This window comes from Phyllostomus discolor, chromosome 7 (genome assembly GCF_004126475.2).
Source record: "Phyllostomus discolor isolate MPI-MPIP mPhyDis1 chromosome 7, mPhyDis1.pri.v3, whole genome shotgun sequence".
Taxonomy (NCBI): Eukaryota; Metazoa; Chordata; class Mammalia; order Chiroptera; family Phyllostomidae; genus Phyllostomus; species Phyllostomus discolor.
In genome coordinates, this window is record NC_040909.2 from 109,830,029 (window position 1) to 109,856,440 (window position 26,412).

At 37.9% G+C, this 26,412-nt stretch overlaps 1 protein-coding gene across 2 annotated transcripts in view; it reads left to right on the forward strand.

Moving 5' to 3' along the window:
• The window catches only part of CPQ (carboxypeptidase Q), a 404,327-nt gene extending 385,547 nt beyond the window's left edge, over positions 1 to 18,780 (forward strand). For both annotated transcript variants that reach the window (XM_028534004.2, XM_036031280.1), the window contains exon 8: positions 18,272 to 18,780. In XM_028534004.2, coding sequence (XP_028389805.1) covers positions 18,272 to 18,435 — 164 coding nt within the window. In that variant the 3' untranslated portion in view covers positions 18,436 to 18,780. The remainder of the gene's footprint in view (positions 1 to 18,271) is intronic.
• The last annotated feature ends 7,632 nt before the right edge of the window (positions 18,781 to 26,412 follow it).

Here is a 26,412-nt window from a genome sequence, read left to right on the forward strand (position 1 = left end):
ATAAAACTATTCTTATGAATAAATAACATGAATTATATACATAGAAAATCCTAAAAGGCTACAAAAAAAAAATATGCTGCTAGCACTAATAAGCAAATTTAGCAGGGTCACAATATACAACAATTGATTGTATTTCTATACATTAACAACAACCAGAAAACAAAATATAAAAATAGCAACAAAGAACATTAAATACTCAGGAATAAATTTCACAAAATACAATACATGTAAGCTATATATGCCGAAAAAATGAATACATAGCGTCTACCCAGTCCAGGAAAGTTTATTATGTAAAATGATAAGCTGATTCTACAATCTATGTAGAAATGCAATGGGCCTAGAATATTCAGAACCATTTGGAAAAAGAAGGGAAAAGTGGAGGGCTGACTTTACCTGATTTTAAAATGCCTTATCCACAACAATCAAAGTGGTACGGTATATTGGTATAACAATAAAAAAAAGATCAATAGAACAGAATAGAGAATCAAAAATAGATCTATACATATATGGTCACATAATTTTTACAAAAGTGCAAGGTTCTTTTATAAAGAAAGGACTGTCTTGCCCTGGCTGGCGTAGCTCAGTGGACTGAGCGCGGGCTGCGAACCAAAGTGTCGCAGGTTCGATTCCCAGTCAGGGTAGGTACATGCCTGGGTTGCAGGCCATGACCCCCAGCAACTGCACATTGATGTTTCTCTCTCTCTCTCTTTCTCTCTCCCTTCCCTCTCTGGGGATAAATAAATAAAATCTTTAAAATAAAAAAAATAAATAAAAAAGAAAGAACTGTCTTTAAGACCAATAGTAATGAAAGGAAAAGGTGCCTTTAAGGGAAAAGAATAAATTTCAACCCTTACCTCACACCATACACAAAAATGCAGTCAAAATAGATCATAAACCTAAATGTAAAATCTAAAACTACAATAATTCTAGAAGAATATATAAGAGAAAATCTTTGATCTCAGGTTAGGCAAAGATTTTTTTAGATTACAAAAAAAATAATCAAACAAAATATTGATAAATTGGACTTCCTCAAAATTAAAAGTGTCTGCTCTTTAGAAGACATTGTTAAAAACTGAAAGCTAAGCCATGGATGAGAAACTATTCATTATACATATATCTGACAGATGACCTGTAAGTCAATAAAAATGAGCAAATCATTTTAACAAACACTACATTCACAAAGAAAATACCTGAAAGCCTAATAATTACATGAAAAGTGCTTAACTTTATTAGTCATCATGGAAATGCAAATTAAAATCAAGATAAGACTTGACCATGCACTCAATAAAATTAAAAAAGAAGAACAAATAATGCAGAGGTATGGATGATTTCCAAAATCATTATGCTGAAATGAAAGAAGCCAAACCCAAAACACTATATAGTGTGTGCATCCATTCATGTGAAATCCTAGGAAAGGCAAATCTAATCTACCGTCACAGGAAGCAAATCTCTGGTTGCCTGAGGCTAAAGGTGGGAAGGATGAACTAACACGGAGTACAAGAGAACCTTTCTAGGAGTGATGAAAACATTCTACCTACACGTGTGTGTACATTTGTCAAAACTTGCCCCATGTGCACTTAAAATGGGTATAATTTATAGTATGTAAATTATGTATAAAAAGAAGCTGATTGTTTTGTCTCATAAGGATATTAGTACTTACTATTATCTAGCTCTTCGCCTTGGTGATGCATTACAATGAGATCCTATAGTAATGTACGGGTTGTCTTGGTCCAATTGGGCATCGCAATTGGAATTGACTTTGCTGTCCCCTAAGCTCTTACAGAACTTTGGATCTCATTTTTTTAGCTCTCACTGTGCATATGCTAGCTCCCCTAGTTGGGCCTCCTCAAGGACAGGGGCCCAGGACTCAGGAAGTCTTGAGTCTCCTGTCAATAGAAGCATTCAAGAGAAGGCCAAACAACCCTATGTTAGAAATCTTACAAAGTGATTTAAACATTAGATGGGGGTTTGACTAGAAAAGTTCTTCCCCAAGCCTGATTTCTGTGAAAAGAAAAAAAAAAAACACTTGCAAGGGAATGAGGCATCTCTCTACAGAGAGAAGCGATCCTGGAAGTTTGGAGGGACAGTAGCCTTCTGACCACGGGCAGGGTGGGGCTCACCCTCTACCAGCAGAGTGGGATTAGATGCCTGTCACCAAGCATGTGAGGTCGAATTAGAAGCAAGGGAAGGATATAATTTTGGAAATATACAAGTCAGACATTTTATTATGAAATCTAACAGAAGGAACTTCAAAAGGCAAAGCTTCATGTGAGAAGTTCCCTGGAAAGAAAAAGTGGGTGGTGGTGTTGGCATGGGTCATCTGAGGATGGCAGGTTCATAGAACTGCCCTTTCATTCCACTCTGTGAGCCCAAGACTCTCCACTGCTGTGGACTTCAAAGCTGTGGTACATTCACACAGTGGAATACTACCCAGCCATAAAAAGAAGGAAACCTTACCTTTTGCAACAGCATGGATGGACCTGGAGAGTATTGTGCTGTGAAAATAAGCCAGTCAGAAAAAGACAAATACCACGTAATTTTACTTATATGTGGAATCTAGTGAACAAAATAAACAAAATACAAAATAGAAACAGACTTGTAGATACGGAAAACAGACTGACAGCTGTTAGAGGGGGGAGGAGTCGGGGGATGGGTGAAAAAGTGAAGAGATTAAATTTTTTAAAAAACCTCATCAAAGCAGATAACAGTATGGTGATTACCAGAGGGAAAGGGGGTGCAGGGATTGGAAGAGAATAAAAGGGGGATAAATGGTGACAGAAGGAGACTTGATTTGGGGAGGGGAACATACAATAAATACAATATACAGATGATATACTGCAGAAATGCACACCTGAAACCTATATCATTTTATTAACCAGCATCACCCCCAATAAAGTCAATGAAAAATTTGTAAACCACAATGTTAAGATAACAAGATACAGAATAAATACAGATTTAATTTAAAAATAAAAAAGATGAAGGGATGAATTATCACAAGGTAAAGTCTACAGATCCTCTTACCAGAATTTTTTGCTTATAATCATTATCACAACCTTTAAGCCTAAGTTTACTCATCTGTAAAGTGAGGATAATAATAAGTCCAGGGCACACAGAAAATACTTGGTAAATCCTGGCTATGAAGATGGTTATGATTTTTGTAAACTTTTTGATCATTAAATGATAGTTCGTTGTGCATCACCGATACCTCAGAGACAGTAAGGAGTGCTCTTCCCCAGTCTCTGTAGCACACCCAGTGTGAAGCAGCCTGCACCATTCTCTAGCCCGCTCACAGGAACAATCTTTACTACGTAAAAATCAGAAACTTGAGGAGCTTCCTCTCTGGAGTCCCAAGCAGTTTCAGATGTCATCTTTTGTTTGCCAGTCAACCTCATTTCAGTACAGATGTACCCTATGAGATTGGAAAGTTCCATGAAATTCCATGAGAGCAGACAGCTGTAAGTTATGCCCACCATTGCTTGCCCACTGTCTGGCTAGGTACTTGGCTCTTAGTAGGAGCTCAGGAGATATCAGCCGAACGAATGTGGCCTCCTTTTGAAAAGACTTGTATACATGTCATGTTTGAAAGAATCCCTAGTGGCTGCCTTGCTAAGCAGCAATGAGTACAAGGTTAAGACACTGCAAATGTGGCTGTGATCAGTCTTTAACCTATTTAAAGCAACTGGACAATTATTTCTCAGCTGTAATGGAATTAAACAAGAAATACCATATTTTGCCATGTATGCACTATTTTGCCCAAAGTTTTTAGGGAAAAATAAGGATGAGCATTATACATGGGTATAATGATTTCATACCATGGGCATAATAATGGCTTACATAATCCCATGTATAATGTGCACAAAAACGTGAGTGAGCATTATACACAGCAAAATATGGGTAATTCATGTTTCCTGTTCCATGTCCTTCATAATAAGGTCTTCTTGTCAGTGTAATTGGTTAGTAAAGGACAGTATACTTTCTTCCCCACCTTTTGTCAAGAGTTCTAAAGCCTTTAAGAAAAATAAGTCGGGAAGTAAAACAGCAGGGCTCCTGGTGGTTATAAGCTCTGCACTGGAAACTATTTCAGGGTCTGTAGCAGCGAATCTCAAGCACCATTTACTTTACCCCATAATTCTGTAGTTGGAGTATTAATGATGGAACAGCTAATGACATGTTACCCCACAAAATAGCATTAGCCTCCTTTATCATCATCAGCCTTTTTTTTTTAGAGAACACACAGAAATGTGTAAATTGCAGTTTATCTCACCACAGAAGCATTTAATCAAATGTACTGTAATTATATTTTGGGTGGCTACTGAGAATAATCACTGTTTCTTTATTACAAGGATTGTCCTAAAAATTACATTAATGAGGGTCAACCATAATAGCTTGGGGTATTGAGCTACATTTAAATTTTAAATCTGCATCTCAGCTTTGTCATCCCAATGAATGGATTGCCAGGGGCCAGGATCTTTTCACGAGCATTGTATTTGTTGGGTACTCCTTGAGCTGATGCTTTAGTATAAGTGAGATGTGTCTGCATGAAAAGCATATTCATTTCCCAGGTTCCTTCTTATATATTTATTTCCTTTGTTTTGGAATTCACTGAGCTTTTCGTGTTTAGCTCTTTTCCCCTGCTGTGTAACAATTTTAAGAAAGTTATAGTTTAGAAGTTTAGTGTAAAAAAATTGCATCCCTTTAGTCAATTAAAGAGGATGCATGTAGCTGCTAAGTGGAAACCTGCCAGGTGACTAAGAAAGGAAAAGCCTATTTGCATAAATACAATGAAAGCATTTTAGAAAAACTGAGCCGACATTCACTAAATTTTTTCCCATTGTCCACATCTAACTTTTTTCTTAATGTTTTTATTTATTTATTTTTAGGGAGAGGAGAAGGGAGGGAGAAAAAGAGGGATCAAAACACCTCGAAATATGCCCCAACTGAGGATTAAACCTGCAACCCAGGCGTGTGCCCTGAATGGGAAACAAACAGGCGACCTTTCAGTGTGCAGGACAATGCCCAACCCACTGAGCCACACTGGCCAGGGCCACATCTAACTTTGCTTCACTTTTGAGAAGTAGGGTTTGAGGCAAGGATTACTCACCACGTTTCTGTTGTCCTTGTAGTCTTTCCTCAGAAGCTGAGCTGGAGAAATCTTTACTAATTATTTTGCAGCATTAGCCAAGTAGTTTGTCATCTTTTTGTAACCAGATGCCTTATGCACATCATGGACACGCTCATTTTGGATAAATCCATGCTGTCTGACAGACACATAAGCAAACGTGGAGAACAGACAGGAATGCAGAGGCTCTCACTCCCAGGTCACTTTTCCTCACTGTCCTGAGCTGCCTCTAAATTGGTTCACAGGACGCCATCCCCCTGGTTTCTGGACATGATGTGTGCTACTTATCAGTACTTAAGTTTCACTATTTTCTTGATACTGTCTTTTCAGATGGGATTTTTGTAGTAGTAACATTTCTTCAATATTATTCATTCCCTATTTTTTGTGGTATAATTTGACCTTGACACTCTGGTATCCAAAAATGAAACAAGCATACCTTCGTGCACACTCTTGAACCGTCCAGCCCACAGTTCTACCCCTGAAAATAATAGCCTCCTTTTAATTTATAGCCCATTGTGGCTTAATCAGCTGTGAATTTATACTAGATCCCGTCAAAGGGGTGGTTTTAACGAGCCCCACTTATTGGAGGCTTAACGGAGACCCACAGCTAACTGGAAGAGGCTTTGCAGGTCCTGAAGACTCACCAAATGCTGCGGGTCCTCAGGAGGGCCGCTTGTAGAGAAACGCCCATTCCTGTTCTCTGTCTCACAGCCGGTCAGTTTCCGGTCCACAGCCAAGCCTTCCCTGCAACCCCACGAAAGCTCGACCTTTTTGACTGTCAGTACAGTTTAATCAAAGTTTCTTTGAGTCAAGTACCTTCCTTCTGCTTGCTTACAACATTTTTTTTACATTTTTAAAGATTATAAAGGTTGGATATAAAGATATAAGCTATGATCTCTTTTCCCTATAAACTATGTGCTTAAGTGCTTAAAAATCAACCTTGGATTTCACAAATCCATCAGCCTGGACATGTAGACGTGATCAGAGGTTCATTGAGTCAGCCTCGTGACCTCATTTATGAATGAACATTATCCCTGTCAACTAACTGGCCAAAAGAGCCATAATCATTTAACAGTGGTGGCAAAATAGGAACTGGAGCCCTACTGTGTGACCCAGGTATTCCTGCAATACTTCTGCCAACCAGCTCAGCAGAATCATCACTACTCAGTATGGGGAGTAGGAAGAGGGTAGACTGACCAAGCGATATGTCCAACTTGTCCATTTTTTTGTCTCTGTTTTGTGAAAGAATGGGAGGTTTATATCTCCTAACACATGCCTTCTACTGCACCACGGCTTTGTAACCTTTTGGTATCTGGAGCCAGAAATCAACACCTATTCATTTAAAAACAATTATTTAAAAACCATGGTGATTTTAAGGATTTCATTAGAGACTCCACACTGGAAACAATCTTTCAAGTCTTTTCAGGCCAAAGACCCATGTGCCTTAAATGTTCTCACAGTGTACTCTGTCAAAAACAGTTTTCACTCGAGTTTTCTAGTGAGTGTCATCCCCGAGGTGTGGTGAGAAATGCAGGAAGGCATCAACAAGAAGTCACACTGCCTCAGATAGGTGGGAACTTTATTAATATCAGGCCATGGAGGAAGAGTGGGCATTAAGTTCTGTATGAACATGGAAAGAATAATAAATTGAGGCTGATATATAGACGAGTAAGATTCCAAAGTACCCCTCTCAGAAAAAGTGTCAATATCAGTTTGTGTTGCAGAACCAGGTAGAAGGAGAGAGTCGTGTGGGTGTTTCTTAATAGCTCTATATGAAGCTGGGAACACACATGCTCACCCATGAAATTATGTACTCAAAGATACGGGCCCTATCACACATGGATGTGATTGCTCTTTTAAGGTTTGTATGGCTGCTATTAAATTGTAACTTTCTAAAACATAAAATTATGACTTCTGGAAGGTGTAAATGGAGTCAGGAGAGAAAGAAGGATATTATGGGGTGAGTTGGTGTTGAGGACAAACCTAATATTATACACACAAAGACACAGATTTATATATTTATTTTTCTAGATATATACACTTACAGACACATACACATACATTTATAGGTATATGTATCGGGCATAAGTGTCTATGTGTGTGCACAAAATTGATATTTATTGCCCGCCCCACCCCAGATCCTCCTTCTATTTGAAAAGCACCCACTACCACCCAAGGAGAAGGCAGGAAACCAGCTCTTACCTTGGTGACTAATCTGCTCAGTGCTCTTGTTTGTTAGGGTAATCATAAATAAGACCATAGAGGGTGACCTTGTGAGTCACTTAACTTTTCAAAAGAAGGATGAAACCTTTTAAGGTTTGCAGGTGGGTGGTATTAAATTATAACTTTCTAAAAGGTGAAGTCATGATTTTCATGTAAAGATAAAAAGATAAAAGATATACATGCCAAATCAATAATTCAATTAATTAATGATGGATTCAGACATTAACACCAATTTACAGAGAATCTGAGAAATTAAGTTTATGTAATTTAATAAAGAAATACTAGGATAAGATTTCTAGGTTAGATAAAACTGGTTAATGCCTTACAGGAAAATAAGCTAAACTTTGGGATTATCTGTTCTACGGGAGAGAAATCATTTTCAGGTCTACTAGATAAAAACCTATGAGTTCACATTCTACTTCACTAAGTCTGGAACCATTAATCAATAGTACGCTGTGAGTCAACCTAAGACCATCCTCTAGATAATCTTTGGGTGGACTTTGCCCCTGAATGACTTTGAAAGGATATGCTACCCACCTTTTTTGCCTTATTTTCAAGTTGTGGATAATTTCCGGAACAGTGGTGAAAGATGTGGGAACATACAGCATAGGAACTAATAGAGCGTTTGGATCTCAGCTATGTATGAGCTATCCCATTTTTTTGTAACCAAGAACCCACTTGTCATTCCCCAAGGCAAGAGCACAGACGAGAATCTCCAGAAAGCAGGACTTACCAGAGGTTGCTGTAGAGAGGGAGGATGAAGCCAATATTCATCTTTGCTTTTCCCCATTAGGTAGTTAATTCTTTTATTTATCCAACAAATTGATTCAACAAATATTTATTGAGCCTCTACTATGTGCCAGGCTACTGGGGGTTGGGGTGACAAAGTCCCTGCTCTTCAGGAGCTTACATTTTAATGGGAAAGACAGGCAGAAAATAATAAAACCATTATAAGAATAATATAGTTTTAGGCAGTAAGAATTTGTATGAAAAAGAAAAAGCTGAATAACGGGGATACCAAGCTATCAGAGAGAGGAGTGGGTCTTAGAATGGCCAGCAACTCCCAGGAGGATTGCCAGCCCCTGCAGAGTGGAGCCCAGCCAGTGGCGGGGACTTGGTGCTGTTCCAGGTGGGGCTCTGCTCTGCTGTTCCTCTTCTGATAGGTAATCCCAGGCTGCCCAAGCCCGCTGTGTGAACATAATTTAGTCTTCACTCCCTTCCATGGCCCAAGGTACCTGCGACTCGAATTTGCATCTCCTGGCAATGAAGTAGACATGGAGATGGGGGACTAGATGGGTAAATGGAGTGAGTCATGCAAATGGTTTCTGCCGGGGAGGATAGGGTGGTGAAAGAAAGCACAGAAACCTGGGTAAGAGCATAGTTTTTAGATCAGACACACCTGGGTTTGAATCCTATCTCTCCCACCTCCTGCTGTACAGCTTCAGACAAGTTGCTTAATCTATTTTCCACTTGTTAATGATACTGGATCATTTTCTCACAGGGTCACTGGGAGAAGTAAATGAAATAACCTCCAAAAAAGCTGTAGGCACACAGGAAGTATTCAACAACTAGTGTTCTTGCTATTTCCACATTTGGAGAGCCTGTGGCACCAACTTCACATAATAGTGATTAACTGGTCTTACTACTGCCACACACTTCTTCACCTTTATGGAGAGATGAATCACTATCACAAAGTTTAGGTGCCTGTGACCTGGAGGCCCTCCAGGTATGTTGGTATTGACCTTGACTACGCAGTCAATATTATCCCAGCAACTTCCCCAAGTTTTCCAAACAGATACCACATTCAGGGGCTTTGTGCCACACCTGAAACTTTTAGCACAGGTTTGGAAATGCTTGGATAGGTTGAGAGTTTAGAAATTAAAACTATAATCCTTTTCCAGAGTTTTCATCAGGGATGTTTTCCATTTCCTTTCCTTTGTTTCCCTGTTTTTTTCTTTTCCTTCTTATAAGTTTCTTTGTCTTCTGGAGAGCTATGGATTATGAAGCTATTAACTGCTTCTCCCTCTAATTTTCAATGAGATATAATACAGTCAGGATAAAACTGCCCCTTTTGAAAGGAGATTAAATGTGTACAAATTCCATGAATTGATTTTCTAATTGCTTTGGTAATGACGCTTTTTAACTTGATGATGTTGCTGAAAGAAATAATAATTTTAATTATATTTTAAATGCATTTTTAGATTTTATAGATTCTGGGGAGACTAAGTTTCTTGCAGGGTATAAGTTAAGACCATACTGTTCTTCTTTAAGTCCATAATTATTATGATGGGGGGGGGGATGTCTGTAATACATTCCATTGCAATTAAATTGCATACCCCAGACTGTTCAAGATCTGTTTATAAAGGAGAAATGGATTTTCCACAGCTGCTTGCCTATGAGTGTATTCTTTATGCAACAGTGCAGCAGCCAATGGAGGCACTGAAATAACAGACTTGAATGTAAACTTTCAAGGCTTTCCAATAGCCTCCCCAAACTTCACATAACACAAATTGCTTAATTTGTGTACATGAAAACCCACTGATTATATGAATGAGAGTCAACCTACAATAGCAGGGGGCTGGGAGAATCTTTTTGTATTTACCCAGCCATCTCTGCAGGAATCAGCAGGGATTCAGTCTCATTCCCATGTCCTGCACAGACCGGTCATTCCTGCGATCTCTCCGTGCTGATGGGACTCTGCTGCAAGCAGCACGGGGCCTGTTGGACATTTCTTACAGTATTCTTTGCACCATCGTCACCCAGTCACACAGCTGGAAAATATTTTCGGAGATGAATGTTTACAAAAAAAGATTTAGAGAGGAGAGGGAGGAAGGGGGTAGGGAAGGAGAAAGAAAAATAATCCAAACCAAGGTCGAAAGGGGGTCATACCGAATAGACTTCACAATCCAACTGTCCCATCTTGAGAACGATCACCAGAACTTTGATTTGGTCAGTCAGAATTTCAAGTCCTTCAAGTTGTGTTTAACTGGTTGTCTTTGTGGTTATAGAACATCTATAATAAAGAAATTGAGTGTCTACTAATCCTCACCAGCATCTTGAAAGTCGGGTATCATTAGCCCTGTTTCGTGAGTGAGGAAACTAAGGCTAAGTGGCCTTGCATAATTTTCCCAAAGTCACCCAGAAGAGTTTGAATTTGAACCCAAGTCTGTGGGACTCTAACCCCCATGTTCTCTCAGCTGTATCTCCTTGCCCAGGTCCAGCTTTGTCTTGGCTGACACACTAAGGATACGTCTTCACATCCTGAAATTCTAAACCTCCCTGAGGAAGACTTCTCTAACCATGAACTGCCCTAATAATGCTGCAGTTTGTTTCCAGGGGGTGAACTGGGGCCTTCAGAGCAGGCTCCTTCTTGCCAGCTTTCTATTTCTAAAAAGCATTGGATGGTTCCCTGTTCAGAGCTCATATACCTGTCAAAAGACACTGTGCGGCTTATCCCCAGGGGTAGTTAACATTCCCCTACCCTGGACGTCAGGTGCTCTCAGAAACTGAAATGCAGGCTCTCCCTCAGTGCTGGTCTTTGAGATCAGTAGCTGTCACTGATAAAATGTCTCCCTGGAATAGCAGAGACAAAGCTACAAAACAGCCAGCAGGCCCACCCGCAGATCTCCTGTGGTTATCAGCATTCTCGTTGGTAGTATTGGGTTTTCTGGAGTTGTTTTAGTTCCCAGTAGTTCCTGGGAACTGAGACAATCTCTGAGGAAATGATTTCCTTAAGTCACTAGCTCTAAAGGGAGGCAGCCAAATTCCCACCCATCTGGCAGTCAAGTTCTTTCAGCCTGAAACAGAAAGGGAATTTCAGAGGCCTGAAGAGGGCATGCACAAGTATTTCTTGTCTCTGTTTTTTCAATATGGAATTTGGAGACTTTTCCGTCAGCCAACAGGCAGTGTCTTGAAGAAGCTTGGAATGGGAAAAAAATAGCCCCAAGCAAGACACCCTCTCTGTCTGCTGGAGTTAAATGTCCTTTCGTGTCTGTCTCTTGACCTCGACAATTCTGATTCATCTTCCATCCACCCTCCATGACTTCCATTCTTTGAACTCCTTGACTTTGTCCTTGACTTATATATGAATTTGACATCCACCTGATAATCTGTGTGATCCAGGGAGCGTATGCTCCCCACCTACCTTCAACTAATTCTAAAAATGTCATGGCCTCTGTTTAAATGCTTTCAGCTACTATCAAAGTAAACACCCAGATTTGTCTCTCCTGGGTGTGCTGTGAGCTCATGGTGTAAAGAGTCTTCTAGTTTTAATATGGACTTCTGGCCTTTCCATTAAGAAGTGTGACTTTCTTCACCCACATGTTTTCCAGAGAATTACAGAGTCCGGGATGTCGTCATTTGGCCCTGGCCTTTGTCACCTGTACCTCCGACTGTCTTTCCCAGCTGTCTTCTCACCTCCACGGTCCTCCGCATTTTTCTGGAGCATTTTCCTAAGGACCAGTTCCAGTCTCCCCACCTTCCTGCCCATCGAACCTCATGGCCCCCCATTTATATTTATGTTTAGTCTGTATTCAACTCTATCTGCTAATAATTAACCCAAGTTACCTCCCACATCATCCAAACCGGAATGCTCACAGACGTTCTTCACCTGGCATGTCTGTGTCCCATCTCTGTCTGCTGTCATCCCAGGTACTTGTGCTGGACATTCTGTTTCGCCACTTTGAATCATTCCTCGCCTTTCTCACCCTATACTGTGCCCCTGGAGGCTGTTATGGACTTGGTTAACAAGTTACACTTGCCCTCTGGCTTACGACTGGGTTTGGCCCAGGGGAGGCCCCGTAGGCTATGAGAGGCACACTGGGGACTGATTCCCTGGATTCCATAGACACTGCAGCTCCTCTGGTGACCCTCTCCTAGAGCTATAACTGCAGTTAGAGCTGCTGTCTTCTGTGCCCCTTTAGAGCTACTGGTGGTAAAGGCCATCCTTGTTGCTGGCCTTGGGGCACTTCATCATCCCTTATTGGTCTTATTAAACCCTAATTACTCTTTGTGAATGATCCTTTCGTTAAATTCTCCAAGTTACTTTCATGTAGTGTTCTGTTTACTACAAATACTCCTGACAAATACTCTTGAGAGAACCCTCCATGCCCAGTTTATTCATAAAATTTGCTGATTTCATTCATTCACTCTACAAACATGCATTCATCTTTTATTTGTTGCTATGTTGTAGGCATTGGTGACAGGGTGGGGAAAAAAGCACAGGCCCTGCCTTCAGGGAGTTTACAATACAGTGGGAAAAACAGGTGTGAAACAATTATAACAAAGTATGGTGAAGATGATGATAAGGGAAGCATGGAGAGCACCCAGCAAGGGGATCCAGTCTAGATGTGACAGGTGGTCATTTAACTACAGGAGTGATTATCCACAATTTCTCCGGCCTTCTCTGGTAGCACTCCATACATTGACTGTAGTATGACTTGTGGACACATTTTCTCTGCCTCTATTGCAGAATAAGCTTTTGAGAGTAGAGACTACATATTTTTTACCTTTTTCTCTGCCACAGTCCTTAGCCTATTGCCTACGATATTGTAGGAATACAAGTATTTAGCCAGTTGAATTGAATTGAACCTTCTGAACATTTGTTGACCTTAGCTCCAGCCTGCCTATGGAAGGTTTTATGTTAATAGTGAGCTCCCACTCTTTCTGAGATACTGGGTTAACAGAAAACATGTTTTACTCATCTAAGAAGAAAAATCAGAGAAGAAGAAGAAGAAGAAGCACCCTCAACAAGGGTGAAGGGCTTGATAGCTCTTGGCAGCTTAATACATCTTTTTGGGGATATTTGCTGACAGGTATTGGAACCATTAACTGTCAAGGTTCCTAACTGAGCTTTATTTTGAACTTTTCTTTTTGCCTCATTGGCATGTGTTGTGTAAAACATGAATGAATAGATATAAGTTCAATTCTATTCCAGGGCAAGATGTTTGAGGGCATAGGTAGGGGAAACCTTGGCAGTTTTAAAAATGTGGGTTGGATTAGGGAGCACTTAGATGGCATCCTGAGGCAACTAAGGGCTTAGGAATAATGAAGTGTCCAGTCCACAGGGCAGGAACTGAAGGATTAGGTAGGAGAAGAGAGCTCTGCCAATGTAGTAGACCAGAAGTTCACACATACACTCCTTTTCCCCAAGTTAATTGTTACATAAAATAGTAATTTTTTTTCTTTGATACATGGCTGAGCAGGAGGCAAAGTAAAGGAATTCCTTAGAGGTGAAAAATGATAAAGTGAGAATCTATAGGGGTAAGGAAATTCTGGAGCCTACTTAGTGTTTGTCTGAGAGTCTCAGCCAATACCTGTTTTTCTAGACAGTGTATTTTAATAAGCAGTGAGTGCATGCGGGACAGGAGACAAAACATGGGCCCCTAGTGTTCTTATATAAGGTATTGGTTAACTTTGAGTTTATTAGGATGAGTATGTGAGATGTGATTTCTAAAGTCTCTACTTACAATAGAAATGAAGTATATAGCTTCCAAATGGGAATAAAGTGAGGGAAAAAAAGAAAGAAGTGAGAAGAGGGGGAAAAATCAAATAAAAGAAGGCAAGAAAGAAAGGTAGAAAACAAAATGAACAAATAGAAAGCAAAAACTAAGATGGTATAAATGAATCTAATTTAACAATAATCACAATCCACATAAATAATTTATGCTCTTCAGTGAAAAATCAAAGGGTTTTAGATTATATTTTTTAAAATTCAATTGTAAACTATTTATAAGAGAAAACCCTAAAAACTATAAGGGCAGAAGAAGAAGACTCCAAGTAATATAATGGGTAAAGACATACTGATTAATACTCTGCAAAAGAAAGCAAGAGTGGCTGTATTGAATATCAGAAAACTAGACTTCAAGACAAAAAGCCTTAACACAAATAAAGAGGATGACTATATATTAATAAAAATGTTCAATTTACCAGGAAAATGTAATTCTAAATATGTGTGCTCCTAATAGCATAATTTTGAAATATGTGAAAAGGAAATTGTGAAAACTATAAGAAAAATTATCACATCCAAAATCACAGAGGGGCATTTTCACACATTTCCCTAAAATTGATAGATCAAATAGATAATAAATCAGTAAGGAGCCTAAAAGATTTGACAAGCACAATTAACAAGCTTGATCTAATGGACATATACAATATACTGAAAACACATTCTTTTTAACACAGGGAATGTTTATAAAAATGGATCACACAACAGCCTATAGAAAAAATCTCAACAAAATTCAAAGAATCTGTATCATACAGCCCAGGTTCTCTAACAGTTAAATTAGAAATCAATAATGAAAAAGTAATGAAGGAGACACCCTACTTTTGAAAATTAGTGGGTGATAATTCTAACACATGATTCAGAGAAAAAAATCAAACTAAGAAACAGTAAGCTTTAGAACTGAGTGATCATGAAAATAAGTCATCTGAACTGGTGGGATATCGATAGTAAAGCAGCATCAGGGGAAGACTGTCACCTCACTTCTCTTGCTAGAGACGAAGTTTGCAAAGTAATAGACTGAACATTTAACTTAGAAAGTTAGAAAGAGAAAAGCAAATGAACCCCCCCCAAAAAGAAGGAAGGAACTAATAGAAATAAGAGTAGAAATCAATGATAAAAAAAATCTACAACGCAATAGAAAGTATAAAGATAATAAACTGAAATTGTTTTCTTTTTTTAAGATTTTATTTATTTATTTTCAGAGAGGAAAGGGAGGGAGAAAGAGAGAGAGAGAGAAACATCAATGTGCGGTTGCTGGGGGCCATGGTCTGCAACCCAGGCATGTACCCTGACTGGGAATCGAACCTGTGACACTTTGGTTCACAGCCCGTGCTCAATCCACTGAGCTATGCCAGTCAGGGCGATTGTTTTCTTTTTTTGTTCAAAAACTAATACAACTGAGAAGCTGCTGGTAAGATGAGAGAAGATGCCAATAACCAATATCAGGAATGAAAAGGAGAGCATTTCTATAGGTTCTGCAATCATTTAAAAAGACAGGATGTTATTGACCACTTTATGACTATTATTTTGAATATTTAGGCAAAATACATAAATTCCTAGAAACATGTAACTCCCAAAATTAATTCAAGAAGAAATACAAAACTTGAATCACCCAATAATCAGGAAAGATAGTGACTCATTAGTTAAAAATTTTACCATAAAGAAAACATCAGACTTAAATGGTTTTGTATGTTCTACAAAATAAGCAAGAAATGAATCATTCTAATCTTATACAAACTATTCCAGAGTGTGGGAAAATAAAGGAACGCTTGCCATTGTATGAATCAGTGATATCTTTGAAACTAAAAATGAATATCTACAAACATAAAACGCAAATTTTTAAAAAGATGTGTAATTTACAGTTAGCAAAAGAAAAATAGGAACTATAAAAGAAGGAAAACTAACAAATGATATGCAAAACTGTATTACAAAACATTATTACAAATACAAATTACAAATACAAAACTGTATTACAAAACATTACAGACATTATAGAAAACTTAAACCGAAAAACACTATTTTCATAAATAAGAACACCGTATTCTAATTAAAGATGTTAATTTTCCCAAAATTGATAAATACATTAACACAATTCCCATCAAAACTCAAAAATATTTCTGTAATATTTTTAAATTATTCTAAACATTATCTGGAAGAGCAAATGGTCAAACATAGTAAACACTTCTGAATGAGAAGGAAGAGAAGAAACATGCCTTGCTGGCAAACAAGGGCTAGAAAGCAAGAGTAATTAAAACGCTGTGGTATTGCTGGAGGAAAAGACTAGTAGCCCAGTAGAACAGAATTAGAAAGCCCCAAAATATACCCACACATACAACAAAACTTGATATATTGCAAAATTGGTACCACAGATCAGTGGAGAAAAAAGATGTACTAAGGAAACTTTGCTGGGACAAATGAAAAATAAAATAAAGCCTACCATACAAAGAAATCAATTCTAATTTAAATGGATGAAGAACTTAAAATGAAAAACTAAACTTTAAAAGTTTCAGTACATCAGAGAATATTTTTATGATATTAGGGTAAGGATAAGTTTCTTAAAGAAGATGTGAAAAGTGAAAATCAGAAAGGAAAAGATTCATAAATTCAACTATATTAAAAGTAAGAACATCTACTCAACAAAACACATCTATTCACCAAACAGTAAAATGAGCCACAAACTGGAAAGTGAGGTATACAAACTGAATACTAACAAAAGATTAGTATCTAAAGTATATTAAGGACTCCTACAAATCAATAAGAAAAGATTACAAATCAATTGAAAAATGGACAAAGGCACAAACAGTTCACAAAAGAGAAAGCATAAATGACAAAAATACATATATTAAAACATACCAATTATCATTAATGATTTTAAAAATTAAAATTAAAACCATAATAAGATGATATTTCATACCCACCAGATTAGCAAAAGTTAGCTTGACAATACCAAACACTAGAAAAGATGTGAAGCAAGAGAAAGATTCATATATTGACAGTAAAAGTATAAATTGCAAAGGAAAACATTTTGGAATTGCATGATAAAATTAAACACATTCCTACAATATAACCCAGCAATTCCAGCCCTCTATTTAGACCATAGAGAATGCTAATAGAAGCATATAAATAACAGAAAACTGGAAATAATGTAAATGCCCATTGTTGGGGAAATGGGTAAATAAATACAGTGAGATAGTGTACAGCAATAAAAAATGAAATACTACAGCTTTACACAATAATATACATAAATTTTACATACAGTTAAGCAGAAAAAACAAGTCACAAAAAATTAGCTGAGCATATGGTTCAAAAGCAGATAATATTAAATGATTTTTAATATATTCATATATATATATATATATACTTGCTATGGAAGCACAACAGGATGGTGAGCTCTGGAAGGAGGGGAGTATCTATAAGGAGTGAGAAGGGGGTTTGGGGGTGGACATGGGCTTATAAAATAGGCTTCAAAGGCCCTGGCTATATCTTCCTTGCATTGAATTATGCACACGTATGTGCTTTTCATATTGTCTCCCTTTGCAATATACATTCATGTCCTCTACAATCTTATGTGTGTATGGTGTATTTCACAATAAAACAGTAAGTAAATAAATAAGCAAATAAATAAAACAAGGCCAGAGACTGCAGAACTACCATTGAAGTCCATAATATGGCCCAGTAGGTTCTGAGGGATGAGTACGAGAAAGCAAGGACCCCCTGAGGCTCTGACCCAGGCCTGAAACTGGAGAACAGCTTCACTAGAGTGAGAGAAAAGCTTTCAGGCAGGGCAGAGACCCCTGATGGTGCCCTTGGAGGTTGCCAGGGAATTTCATGGGAAGTAAATGAAGGATTTGAGGAGGAAAACTTGAATAAAGGAATGTTGACCTTCTTTTGTATCCAGGAAGGTACATAATTTACACTCTTGCAGATACAAAAGAGATGCCATCCTTTAATAAATATAAAGACATTGGTATCAGTTACTTAAACATATAATTGCCCTCAGCAGGAGGTCCAGAAGGAGGAAGTGCAGAGTCGGTTCCTTGGATTAGCAATATTTTCCAAATCGAGGCTTCTCTGCCTCTCCACTCTGCCATTTTTAGCATGTGGGCTTTTTTCTCTCATGTGCAGGAGAGCTTCAACTTCTCATCTACTTTTAATGCATCATTAGGGTATTTGCTTGACTCTTTTGTCCAGTAAAGACTCTCCAAAAACTTTCCCATGGCCTTCCATTCACATCCTAGTAGTCAGAATGGTGTCACATGGCTCTTTATTGCTGCAGGGGAGGCTGGGAAAGTATTTTGCCAGTGTGGCCTTTATAGCAGAAGCAGGCAGGAATGAAGCAGACAGGGGTGGCAGTGGTTTCTGAGCAGCTATTCAGCAGTTTCTGTCAAAATCCTTCACTAAGAGAGTTCTTCCTCTTTTCTCCCCAGGAGCCAGTCTACTTGATGACTTGTATAAGTATTTCTCCTTCCATCACTCCCAAGGAGACACAATGACGGTCATGAGTCCAAAGGAGATGAACATTGCTGCCACTGTCTGGGCTGTTGTCTCTTACGTCGTTGCAGACCTGGAAGAAATGCTGCCCAGATCCTAGCAAGAACGAGAAAGAAGGCTCTTTTGCCCTTTCTAGCCAGGAATCCCGGGCCTTCAGCTTCAGGAAGCCCCTATTCACCAAACAACTGTATCTGATTCATTTTCAAAACACATATTTTTTCATAGTATTATCCTCTTTTCCAATACTTTCCACATTCTCTGTTTCTAAAATAAGGAACAATTTTGTTTCCACCCTCACATAAAATCAACATATGGTAGGGGTCACAGTGGGGGGGCACTTCTTTTCACCGCCTGTAAAAAATATTGTTTCTACTTGAAAGTGAAATACTAGATAGATCATTAATATGTGTAGTAATGAACATTAAAACAAATACAATGATACTAATTTTTTGTTTTATGTCATTTATTGAAGGGTAAGAGAAATATACAATTGTAGTATAGTCTTAATTGAATATATGAAGGCATTTGGCTTTCTAATTCATATATTTTTATTAAGATAGGAATTTTTAATTAAGAAGAAAAAAAATTTCACCATTTAGGGCAAAAAGTCAAGTGTATATAATCCCATTGCCTTATTAAAGATGAATACTAGGTCTATCATCAGATAAATGATCATACTGTCTTACATTTGTGTTTTATAAGTTTCACACAATATTTTATGAAATTAAGTCTTATTCACATTTTACTGATTAAAGTACTGAAACTCAGAGAAGCTAAATATACTTTCAGTGTCCTACAGAGCAAAAATATTGATTCAAACCCATTCTGGGAACAATCTCTACTATTCTTCCACACACAATGCCCAGTATTCAATAAAAAATTACAAGACACCAAAAACAAGCAAATAAATAAATAAACTCATTTGCATCCTATTAAATGAGTCTCTTCCTTTTCCTTCAAGATCAGTGAACGGGATTCTTCCTCAGCAGGAACACAGCCACACTCAGGACCCCCACCACCCTGGATTTGGAACTACCACACTTTCTGCTTGTCAGCCCTGAGCAACATCTCTAGATCATTCCCATGAACTGTACAGCCCGAAACGAGGTCTACTTTGTATTCTCCAGTGATCACTCCACAATTTTTAACTCCTGAAGAACTTTGAAAGAGAAAAACTGTCACAAAATTGTAATCTACTCCCAAATTCCCACCAGCTGGCAAAAGTCATTTTCTCTGCTACCAACTGCCTCCTAAGTCACTGAACCCACCTACTCCTTCCAGGAAACTAAATCCTTTCTCCAGCCCCACTTCTGCATAGGGTTTGGGATTGTACCCCACTGCCTATATCCTTGAGGTGGTTCTAAGGAAGTGGATCCTATTCCATAGCTTTGACTTTCCCCATAAGATTGTCTGTTTCTCTGGAAAAAAGCTATAGAGGGATAAATGATAGCAGAAATCGTCCCTTTCTTAACTGGGGTATTTCCTGCTACCTTCCTAGAAGAGTGTGGAGGGCCTGTGTGGGGGAACTTGTGAGCAAGTGGGGGAAGGTATTGGTGAGTGTGGGTATCAGGAGCACTAAGAGTAGGGGAGAAATATGTGGCACTTGGGAAAGTAAAAGGGTAGAAGAAGAAATGCAAAGCAAAGGGAGAGGTCTATATAGTATTTTCTCACAAAAACTCCACTTGCACCTCATAAATACGTAGGTCTGCCAGCCAGCTGTGGAGCCTGGCACATGCTGTAGCTATAGGCACTTTTAAGCACAATTCTCCTATTTTCCACAAGTCATTGTAAAAGGAACTGTTTGCTAAGAAATGATGGATCATTTGAGTGGCAGCCTACCTCCTTTGCTTACAGTAGCTTTCCAATTTGACTTTAGGGTCAAGTTGCTTTTCTGATTCATTTGTCTGAGTAGACTTAAGTGCAAATTGAGAAGAGAAACGCATTTAAATGTTGTCTAATGTGAAAAGGGTGAATTCTGTAGCAGAAGAAGGAGGAATTAGGGGGAAAGGAGGTTCACTACTGATTTGACCTTCACATTGCCAAGATGTGGTTCTGAGGGTTGTAGTGTGTCTGAATGATTGGAAGTTTAAGTTGCCAGAGTGTTCCACCTCCTTCACAGTAATTACACAAATGACACCAGAGTGGTTTGACAATCCTCACACATCTCTGCCACAGGCGTATTGTTGCCATGCAGTCCTGTTTGCTCAGTATGCTCCCTTCATAATAATTTGAGATGCTTCCCATTTACCTTGAGTAAATATCAGCCAGATCTTGATATCTATATCTGTCTCATGAAATATACATCCTAACTGTGCCCAAATGATTAATTTACTGCTATGTGATGATTAGCATAAAAATCTCATCACAATACGAAATAGAAATGTTATCACTAATTGCCATTTGAAGTGAAGACATTTTTTTTGCATAGAAATTAATGATGCAGGCTTACTGCTCAATTCTGTTAAACCAGAAAACCCAAAACTGTTTCTGGTGCAAAAAAAAATTACCTTTGAAGTGTTTTTTTTTTCTTTTCTTTTCTGTCCCTTAGATGACTCATAGTTCAGCAAAAGAGTAGTGTAAGGCAATGGTTAATGGACCTTTGTACACAAAACAGGGCAGATGAACTCCACTCTCATCTGACCAGGTCTTTCAGTGAATCACTCAACTTCAGGCAAAGACCTTCTCCCTGGACATGAGGGCCCCCCTGTGGCCCTGAAACTTGACCTAAACACTCTCATATTTGCTCAAGTCCTTAACATCATTGGTGGCCATTCCAGGTCTGCTCAAGCAGCCACACAACCAAAGGCGAGCTTGACGGTACCTTAGAAAACTTTGTTCCATATTCCAGGTTTAAAGAGCATTTAGCATTCCAGCATTTAGCTGTGCCTCGATCTTGATGATAAAGTCACACCCTAGTCCAATTAGTTTTCTTAATTCCTTATAAGTTCCAGCTAGTGTATTCGGAGATTGTAATGGAACATGAATTACCCCCAAGCTCTGCCTGGCCATCCAAACCATCACCATTATTGCTAGTAATCTTCCTAGGCCAATTATGCTGCCAAGAACTTTATACTATGCATTTGCCCATTTAATCCTCACCCAATGCAGTGAGGTAAGTCTTACTTTAACTCTCATTTTAGAGACAAGAAAACCTGGGTATACAGCTCCTAAATAACTTGTCCAAGTTCACAGAGTTAATAAAATGTGACAGAAATCTAGAAAATTCAAGCCCAAATATCTCCTGAGACAAACAGAAATTCTCTGGCTAATGACTCTTCTAGCCTTCACTGTGTGGGTAGATCCAATCGAAATGGTGCATTTCCATTTCAAGGCACAGAAAGTAGGGTCTGAACAGTGCCACACTTTGGCCCAAAAAAAGGGCACCTGTGCTCTTAGAGGTCCCCACATATCACAAGCACACACCAAAAATAAATTTATTACGGGATCTGTGGATTCTTCTGTCACCAGGAATCTAGCACCCAGGACCTGCACAGCATGGCTCAGGACTTCCAGCCCCACTTCCAGGCTAATGCCATCTAGGCCCCCAAGAAACACTACTCCTCAGGTCCTGCCTCAGAGAGAAGACTGTGTCTGCATGTTTGGGAACACAGACCACAGAACACTGCCTCTGAGGGCGAAGATTTGAGGAACAGAAGTACTGAAGAAGAAAAGACAAATTCATTAACTTGCCAAATCCTTTCTCTGAGATGCATGAATGCAATAGATGCTTGCATAATGCGGTATTGTTTCCCAGAAGCATTGAGCATCCATTTTCTTAATTCTCATCAAGTTCCAGTGTGTGGTTCCTTCTGAAGGCACTCATAAATAGGCATGCTCTTCACAACAGTTGTACGTGGTGGCATATTGCATTATTTAATACATGTGATATTAAATAATCTGTATTCCTCATAGATTTGAGTATCTGTTGGTCTAAGCATAGTAGTTTTGAAATTGAATATCCATAGCTTAAACTGGCAACTAAATGGACATTTCATGGTAAATTATAAGTAGTTTTATTTTTGTAAAATTAGTATTACCATATATAACAAACATTTTAAAATTTAAATTAAAAATTCTCACTTTATTTAAATATTTTCATTTAAAAATTTGCCATTTATTAATTCCAGTATATATTTCTCTTTAAGCCAATAGTTAGTTGTTAATTATTTTTAATTGTATTTTGAAGTACACATAATGAGATTTATCATCTTAACCATTTCTAAGTGTACAGTTCAATGGCATTAAGTACCCCCACATTTTTCTGCAGCCATCTCCACCATCCACCTCCAGAATTATTTTCATTTTAAAAAACTGAAACTCTAATTAAATAACAAGCCCAATTAAACACTAACATCCCATTACCCACCCCCAACAACCACCCTTCCACTATCTGTCTCTATGAATCTGACCACCCTAGGTAATTTATGTAAGTGGAATCATGCAGTATTTGTCCTGTAATCAACATTTCACTTAACATAATGTCTCAAGGTTCATCTATGTTGTATGATGCATCAGAATTTCCTCCCTTCCTAAGGCTGAATAGTATTTCATCGTATGCTTATACCACATTCTGTTTCTCCATTCATCCGTCGATGTTGAGAGACATTGGATTTCTTGGCTATTGTGAATAATGCTGTTATGAATATGAGAATACAAATACCTCTTCCAGATACTGCTTATACCCAGAAGTGGAATTTCTGGATCATATGGTAATTCTATTTTTAATTTTTTGAGAAACTGCCATGCTGTACTTCACTGTGTCTATACCATTTTACATTCCCTCCAATAGGGCACAAGGGTTTTGATTTCTCCACATTCTAGCAAACATCTGTTATTTTCTGTTGGTTTATTTTTTTAATAGTAGCCATCTTAATGGGTGTGAGACAGTATCTTATGGTGGTTTTCATTAGCATTTTCCTAATGATTAGTGATGCTAGGCGTCTTTTCACATGCTTATTGGTCATTTGTATTTATCTTCTTCAGAGAATGTCTATTCAAGTCTTTTGCCCATTTTTGAATCGAGTTGTTTTTCATTGTTGAGTATTAGGAGTTCTTTTTAACATATTCTGAATATTACCCCCATATCAGAGATGTGATTTGCAAATGTTTTCTTTCATTCTATAGGTTGCCTTTTACTCTGATTGTATCTTTTGATGCAGAGAATTTTTATATTTTCATGTAGTCCATTTTATTTTTTCTTGTGTTACCTGTTCCTCTGGTGTCATATCCAAGAAACCTTTGCCAAGTCCAACATCATGAAGCTTATCCCCTATGTTTTCTTTAAGTTTTATGGTTTTACCTTTTACATGTAGCCCTTTGATCCATTTTGAGTTAATTTTGATATATGATAGGGGGTAAGGGTCCAGCTCATTCTTTTGATTGTGGATATATCCACTTTTTGTAATATTTATTGAAAAGACTATCTTTTACGCATGTAATGGTCTTGGCAACTTTGTCAAACATAAATTGACCATATATAGTGGAGAGTTTATTCTATGTTCTCTGTTCTATTCCATTCATCAATATAGGTGGCTTATGATAGTACCACACTGTTTTGATTTACTGTAACTTTATAATAACTTGAAATTAGTGTAAGACCTTTAATTTTATTATTTTCAAGATTACTTTTATTATTTGGGGGTCTCTTGAGACATCATATGAATTTTAGGATGGATTTTTCTATTTCTGCAAAAAATACTACTAGAATGTTGATTGAAATTATATTGACTCTGTAGATCACTTTGGGTAATGTTGACATCTTAACATTATTAAGTCTTCTAATCCACAGATAAAGGATATTATCTTAGCTCCAGCTGCTAAGACAAAATATCATAGGCTAGATAATTTAAACAGACATTTGCTTCTCAACATTCTAGATGCTAGGAAGTCCAAGATCAAGGTGACAGCAGATTTGGTTCCTGGTGAGGGCCCCTTCCTATCTTGCATATAGATAGCTTTGTGATGTGGACTCACGTGGTCTTTTCTTTGTGTGTGTTCATGCAGTGATATCATGTCTCTACTTACAAGAGCTCTAATTTCATTTTGAGAGCTCCAACCTCCTGACCTAATCTAACTGTAAGAACTTCCCAAAGGTCTCACTTCCAAATACCATTACATTGGAGATTAGGGCTTCCACACATGAACTGGGAGGAGCATAAACATTCAGTCCATAGCTGATAGCTTCACATTTATTTATATATTAAATTTCTTTCAGCAACATTTTGTAGTTTTTGGTGTACAAGTGTTTTGCCTCTTTGGTTAAGTTTATTCCTAAGGATTCTATTCCTTTTGATGCTATTGCAAATGGAATTGTTTTCTTAATTTTCTTTTCAAATTGTTCATTGTTAGTGTATAGAAAATGCAACTGACTTATGTGTTGATTTGGTTTTCTACAACTTTACTGAAATTTTTATTAGTTTCTAACAGTTTATTTATGGAATCTTTAGAGTTTTCTACATATAATATCACATCATCTGTAAACAGAGGTAATTTTATTTCTTCCTTTCCAATTTGGATGCTTTTTATTTCCTTTTTTTTTTTTGACTAGTTGTTCTGGCTTCAATAGTTAATTTTGAATATTTTAGAAGAAAAATAACTTCCTTGAAAACATATACAAAATGTTTTTAATTGTTTACACTTACTTTAAGTTACATTTTATTAAATATATTCAAGTTTTCAATATTCTGAAAAAATTGTAGTTCTTTAGAACATTACAAGAAAAATAAGGTTTATAGAATACATACATAATTAAATGTAAATTGTGTATGTTTTTCTATTTGTCCAAACAGTACTGGTCCAATAATATTAATAGAATACCCAGGCATGGGCAGTAATAATTAAATTCAACTATCTTTGATATTTTGCTGAGTTTTAGTCATTACAAATGTGTATTTGTCAAAGCAAAATGCTGGAACACAGTTTTTTAGTTTTGGTTTATAACTTTTAAAAGGTATTTCTAAAAGTTTCTCTCACGTAATCAAGAAGTCCAAGAATAGCTGGCTCAGGCTGGTCTATAGCACTAGGCTCTACTTGCCCAGACCCTCACAAATATTAGAGAGTCTTGGGTTTGAAAGTGCAAATACAGGAGACCTCTCAGCTAGAGAAGTTACTCTAATGAGATAAGCCCCTCCCTACACTGTAGCCCATTGATATTTTTACATTACAAATCTGATTATGCACTCCCCTGCTTGGGGCCCTTCAGTAGCTTCTCTTTTCACTTGGGATAGAGTTCATAATATGGAAATCCCTGCATATTCTAATCCTGCCTTCCTTTCTAGTCTTTGTTTATGTACACACTCCTCCTCTCTTCACTTTAGCCACATTGGCTTTTGTTCTAGTTCTTTCCAACATACCCCCTCTTTCCCAAGACCTCTGTGCATGTGGTTCCTTTCTTTGTCTAGTTAACTTTTTCCTATTCGCTAGTCTCATCCCCTAGGTCCCTTCCTTTGGGATGTCTCCTTGAATCTTTGGACTAGATAGATCCCAATAATAACAAAAATAATCATTATTTTAATGGTAATGCATAGGTACTAGCATTTATTATTTTCTTTCCAATTGGCAGAGAGGTAAGCACATGTATCAACTCTTTTCATTCTCCCAAAAACCCTCCCCTCCATTTTTACAAATAAAAAAGTCAAGATTTAGACAAGTTAAGTCACTCATCCACAATCACATCATTAATAAATTGGAGCCAAGATTTTAATCAAGGCTTTCTAACCCCAGAGCCTATATATTTAGCCTCAATGACATATTGATTTCCTCTGTTAAGGGCCTTCATTCATGATTTGTTCATTCATTCCACATGCTTATTAAATTTCTACCATGTGCCAGGAGGCACTGTGAGGCACTGGGGGGATAATGATGTACAGCAAGACAAATAAGGTTCCTATACTCAAGGAAATTTATTCCAGTGGAGGACCAAGACCATAAGAAGTAAAAATAAATGAACTTACGTGATAATTCCTATGGTAGAGCTGAGCAGGTTCTGTGACAGAGAGAGGAGGGTAGAGAGGTTTCTATGGACAGGATGAGCTCATATGGTCTCTCTAAAGAGAGACCATGTGAGCTGAGTCCTGAT